Source organism: Notothenia coriiceps, unplaced genomic scaffold, assembly GCF_000735185.1.
Source record: "Notothenia coriiceps isolate Sejong01 unplaced genomic scaffold, NC01 NC01_scaffold00016825, whole genome shotgun sequence".
Taxonomy (NCBI): Eukaryota; Metazoa; Chordata; class Actinopteri; order Perciformes; family Nototheniidae; genus Notothenia; species Notothenia coriiceps.
In genome coordinates this window covers 296,720-302,719 of record NW_011349526.1, presented here as the reverse complement: position 1 = coordinate 302,719, position 6,000 = coordinate 296,720, and the positions used below count along the sequence as shown (strand labels likewise).

Genomic DNA, 6,000 nt, shown 5'->3' with positions numbered 1-6,000 from the left:
GTGCACTCCGCTCTGCATCGGCCAAACAGCTCGCTGCACCCGCACTGCGAGGGGGACCCAAGTTCCCATCAGCAAAAACTTGTGGGTTTGCTATCCTGGCTCCAAAATGGTGGAATGAGCTCCCCATTGAAACCAGGACAGCAGAAAGCTTACACATCTTCCGGCGTAGACTGAAAACTCATCTCTTTAGACTCCACTTCGAGCGATAGAATTATTAACAAATAATTACTAACAAAGAATTACTAACAAAGAATTACTAACAAAGTACTAACAAAGCACTTATATACTAACAAAGGACTGGCTTATCTAAAGCCAGTTGAGTAGCACTTGAAATGTTTGGCTCTATGAAACCTGATGTACTTATATGATTCTGTTTTCTTCAAGGTTGTATCTTCCTGGTCGAATGCACTTATTGTAAGTCGCTTTGGATAAAAGCATCAGCTAAATGCAATGTAATGTAATGTATTTGATTTTGACTGCCACATGGGGGCCATGGTAATAAACACACAACGAAACACAACATTGTGTGTCATTATAATCTTACAATGACACACAGTTGATAATTTAAACAGTTACAGAGTGACATAATAATTCCTCTTTTGGGACATCTGATCATTTTAAAGAAGAAACTTCAAGAAGTTTATTATAGGGACATTGTGATAAAGTTTGTGTGACTGAATGAGACTTAAATTAGATAAATGTATAATTTAATGAGAATTGTTTCTCAGCAATACAGAATACAATTTAAGGTAGATGTGTTAAAAGCAAGAAAGGCAGAATAGAGATAAAGATAGATAGATAAATAGAGATAAAGGGCTCAATAGGCAGTTTTTGGTGTATGAGAATTATAGTGCTTGTTACATTTTGGATTAATGAAACATGAATCTGTTCATACCGTTGCATCCCCAAACAGAGGAAGTTTATCGAATTTGTTGGCGAGAGTATAATCTTTGAAATGATTAGACCGAGAAGGCTGTTCAGTTATTTAGTCAAATGTAAAATTACTTTTACTTTGATCTGTTCGTCTGCGTTGGTGAACAAATTTGCATTTATAGGTTTTAATTAACACGTGCCTCTGATCATTATAGATTTCATATCGTGTTTTTTTTCCCATTTCACCCCCAAAACACTGAGATCACTATTTTATTTTCCTCACTGTGGATTTTTTATTTAAAATGCAAAATGGAGGGTCCTATCACCTAGCCTCTCCCACCCAGGCAGCCTATTGATTACCTGAAGCCAATCATTTGACAGCGGCGTATCCTTAGAGCAGCCGAGCACGGTTTTCTCTCTTATACTTTAATTAGCGATACAACCCGTCGGCACTAATCTATGCGCCCCTTCTCTGATATTCCTCAGATGTGCACCGCTTTGATTCCTCTGACCCAACAAGGTGGATTGGGATTGGTGTGCGCTGCAGGAATGCTAATATTTTCCTAGAGAGGGAGAGGCTGTCAGCCTGTTGGCAGATAAGAGGAGATCAAGCAAGAGTTTTCTTCTCTCCAAATTCACACCTGTACACATCATCCCTCTCAAATAGCTTCAGATCGATTGCTGATGAAGGATGAATGTAATACTCAAAGTGGCTGGTCATGAGGCGTCATGCAGAAGCAGATCCAAGCTCACGTCCTTGAAAGTCTTTCTGAAACAGAATGAGAGTGGAAAAGTGAAAAATGCCCTAAAAGTTGTCCTATTCAACAATATGGTGCATTGATTTAATTCTAAAAAACATCATGTGGTTTGCACATGCTAACAAAATAAAATGACTGACTTCTGGCTGATTATTCAGTTTCATATCTGTGCAGTACACCGCTCAGTGTACATTTGTTCATGTCTTTTTGTTGGGCGCTCCACCATAGTGATCAGAGGTTTTGTGTCTTGCTGAAAGATTATTTCTTAAGCTACCATTTTGAACCAAGAGTCCCCTGCCATAATGTTGCTGCCTCATTGAGAATCCTCCACAATCAACTGTAGAGTCAGTAGCTTGTGAATGAATCAGTCGCTGATGTACGACTAAAGCGAAGGTTAGGCTGCCCGGGCATCCTTTTGATGGGGCCAGACTTGTGTATCAGTCACAAGCCAGCACCACTACCGTGCACACTTCAAACAGGCTTAGTGCTAAGCCAATTAGCATGACTTTGCATGGTGTTGATCTGCCTGTGACATGGTTCAGACTTGGCTTAATTGCATATTGCTTCACTGGCTAATGCTAATTTAGTAGCCTCCTGGAAAGCTGAGCCCTGAAGTAACCAACAGGGTTAATATGTTGTTAGCATGCTTGCACCAGCAGATCTACTGCTCGCAGTGAGCCGCACGCAGTCAACCACCTTCGGGCTATGCAATGATTTTTGCTCAGAAAATGAATGTTTATCCGTCACTTTTACTGTACGGCTACGGTATGTGGTTAAATATTAATTACCTCAGTGATGATTGAAGTGGATCAAAAGTGATAAATGACTTTCAAGAATGTCGTCTTACTCAACAGGAATGGATTTAGTCAGTGTGAAATTGATTTGATTTTACACCTACTGTATGGGATACGCAGTCTGCCACCAACTTTCTGTAAGGAAATCAATACTTCAAAAAGTATCTGGGTAAAGACAGTGCTGTCTTTAAGACCTTCATAAGTATTTATTGCTAGTTTATGCTCCGTTCATCCTCCCCAACCCGTGATTTTAACTATAAGTCATTGCGTTAACACAAACATGTTTTAAAGTTATCAATTCATTAATTATCAATAAACAATTCATAATTTCTGTTACCCACATAAAAGTGCACTAATGTACTTTCCAAAAGATATTGAAGTGACTATTATTTTGTATATATTGATTGTTGTGTTTTTTTTTATCTTAAAGGGGACCTATCATGCAAAATGCACTTTGTGATGTCTTGTATACATGAATATNTTTTTATGACAGTAATTGGATTTAGCTTGGTTCAAATGTGTATGGTTTATATATGTGTGTGTGTGTGTGTGTGTGTGTGTGTGTGTGTGTGTGTGTGTGTGTTCAGGACTTGGAGAGGCACACACACACACACACACACACACACACACACACACACACACACACATATATAAACCATACACATTTGAACCAAGCTAAATCCAATTACTGTCATAAAAATAAGAAATCAATCACTTATTTATGGACATTGATGTCCTAATGACTCATTCTTACAAAATAAATGAGTAATTGTGATTAATAGGCTGGGAGGCTGAAGTTATACAGCACTTACATGTATGACCTGATCCCTTCGGTTAACCTCAGCTGCCTCTGATTTCTCCACTGAATGCTGAGGAGGAGACAGGATCTTTTTAACGACCATGTTTTAAAGATATAACATGACCATAGGCTATACACACCTTAGTAACAACTCTCACTTTAAATCACTAGATGGCAGTGATGCATACCTGAGCGGCAGTGAGCACATAACATGTTCACAAATTTGCCACAAAAAATATTATATAAAATGTGGAAAAAGTGGAAGAACATACAGAATCTCGAGGCGCCAGGAGTCTAAGCATTTGAATGCTGTCAAGAAAGAATTCTAAAGTGTTAATGTCAATAATGGCTTCTGGGTGCAAGCAACCCTGACCTTTGTCATCTTTAAACAAAAGAGATAATACAAGACGTCAGTTTATTGCTATTCCCATCATGCTTCATAGACATTATTTAAGTCCAATAGATTAGAATATGTAAAGCATAGAGAATAAAAGCTGATCTTTGATAAAGGTGAGGTTTGATGGATATGGTGCGTCAGTAAGGCTGCAGGTTTACCTGTCGCTTCCACTGTTCCATCTTTGCAGCCTCCTTATCTGGAGAAAGCAAGAAAACAGCAAGTTCAGACTTCCTCCTACGTTTTATCAAGATTGGACAAAAACAGGTATGTTTACAGAGCAGTGTGACAATAAGGAATGCACACAAGAAGGCAAAAAATGCATCAGAAAATATGGTCACAGGAAATGATTGTAAAGGTCAATCCTATGGCTCAAAATATTGTGAGATATTAAAACTGAAAAGTGTTGAAAACACCTAAAGACATAGAGACATGAAAATAAAAACCCATTCAGAATAATGCGACAATATTTAAAATCTGCAAAGACAATCATTCGAAATTTTACCTAAAAAGCTAAACATCCTCAAGGTATTAGCTGTTTTTGCATGCATGTATGATTGTTTCCACATCTTTCCACAAGTGTAATTTTAAGGCACAACACTGCAGATATTATGCTCTCCATCTAAAATCACCTTTCACTATAAACAGAAAATATATACAGATTATCTTTATTAAACAAATGGTGAGGTTAGTTTAAAAATTACGACTTCAGTGGATTTCAAAACAGCACTTCCTGGGCTACCTATCTACAGGCTACAATTTAAGAAGTTAACCTTCCTTTCTGCTGTACACGTCTGATCGTTTTCTGCTATAATCATGCAAATGGTTTCAAACAAACTGCTCCAATACTCTTTTATTTTCTGTCTGACTCTGACCTCTGGTGGATTTGTCCAGGTAACTTTTGACCATCGCAACAAGCTCCATGTTCTTGCTGATGCGAGCGTAGTGTAAAGCGTCGTGACCTAAGCTGTCGACTGCCTTCACGTCAGAGCCGCTCTTCAGCAACACCTCCACTGCATCCTTACAGCTGTACTCACAGCCCAGGATCAGCGCAGTCCTGAGGGGGTCAACAAACAGAGTTCATGAGGAAAAACATTCACAAACTAGCTATGGAACAAGTGTGTAGCAAAAACAACAATTCACCTTTTATTTTGTTTAAATTATTTAAAGCCGGGCCCTATTTTTCCTGTGTATGTCCCCACATGGAGTTGTCTTTCTAATTCATTTTTTAAGAACTGTTTTTGTGTTAAAAAAGCTGATGAGAAACAATACCATACACATTGTTGATGATACATTTAGGACATTCTCAGGCACTCATATGTTTTAAAATGTATGAAATCATGACACTACTCCAATCTATAGAAATGGCTCTAAATAGTGTGACTCTTTGTAAATGTTTGTATTGTTTGAAAGATTGTCACTGCAGGGAACTCTCCAGGAATGATTATTAAAATTGACATTTGCCAAGCCTTCAGAGACAAACACCACCATGGGGGGGGGGGGGGGCTTTCTTACTTGTTCTGTTTGTCGCGGGTGGTGAAGTCGGCCCCTCGCTCCAGCAGGAGATGACAGATACGTGGATGACACATCTGGGTTGCCAGTACCAGAGGTGTCCTTCCATCCTGGAGAAAAACAAAATACACACGCAGAAATGAACACATGTACACCCATCCACAAAATCACAGGTATGACAGTGCCATTCAAAAAATCTAATTGTAGAAAGGATCACAATAGAGAGTGCTCATTGGAGCTGACTGAATTCGTATTTAGTGAAAAGCTTTTTGTGCCTCTCTAACTGACCTTACATGAAAAGGTAAAAGCCTTTAAGGAGAAGATCAAGATCAATATTATTTTCTACAATGATAACTGAACAGGTAAATATCTTAGAAGAGGCCACAAAAACTGGGTGAAATGGAGTGTAAGAATAAATAAAATCAATTCTCACAAAATCAGTGGCATTCACAGAAGCGCCGCTGTCACAGAGTAGTTTCACACTGGAGGAGCAGCCAGCCATGACTGTGGGGGAAAAGAGTGAAAACGACTGCAATCACATTTATCGCTGAAATATACATCCATCTATCAGGTCGAGCCACAGCATGGACCAGGTTTATATGCTGAAAATGTGAAAAGCACCACAAGCACATTTTCACAATATTATACCAGAACCTTTTGTGTAAGTTGGCAGATATTATCATCCATGTGAGCATGACATCCTCTCTGCTAAGGGACTGAAAATATAGTTGAAGAGCTGTCTGGGTTTTCAATGATTTTAAATATTCATTACTAAGGTAAGTCAAAAATAGGGTAAAGTAGTTAATGAGGTCAACATAGGCAGCGACAGGGAGGCGGACGAGGCTGCTTTAGCTACCATTAGTGAGCCAT

General features: G+C 38.8%; 1 protein-coding gene across 5 annotated transcripts in view; it reads right to left on the bottom strand.

Moving 5' to 3' along the window:
* Nucleotides 1-6,000, bottom strand: part of uacab (uveal autoantigen with coiled-coil domains and ankyrin repeats b) — a 57,542-nt gene that overhangs the window by 9,131 nt on the left and 42,411 nt on the right. For 4 of the 5 annotated variants that reach the window (XM_010776280.1, XM_010776281.1, XM_010776284.1 and 1 more), the window contains 5 exons: nt 5,564-5,634; nt 5,134-5,240; nt 4,494-4,675; nt 3,780-3,817; nt 3,238-3,294 (listed from right to left, as the gene is read on the bottom strand). In XM_010776280.1, the coding sequence (XP_010774582.1) occupies nt 3,238-3,294; nt 3,780-3,817; nt 4,494-4,675; nt 5,134-5,240; nt 5,564-5,634 (455 nt within the window). The remainder of the gene's footprint in view (nt 1-3,237; nt 3,295-3,779; nt 3,818-4,493; nt 4,676-5,133; nt 5,241-5,563; nt 5,635-6,000) is intronic. The other variant, XM_010776283.1, reaches the window with a different exon arrangement.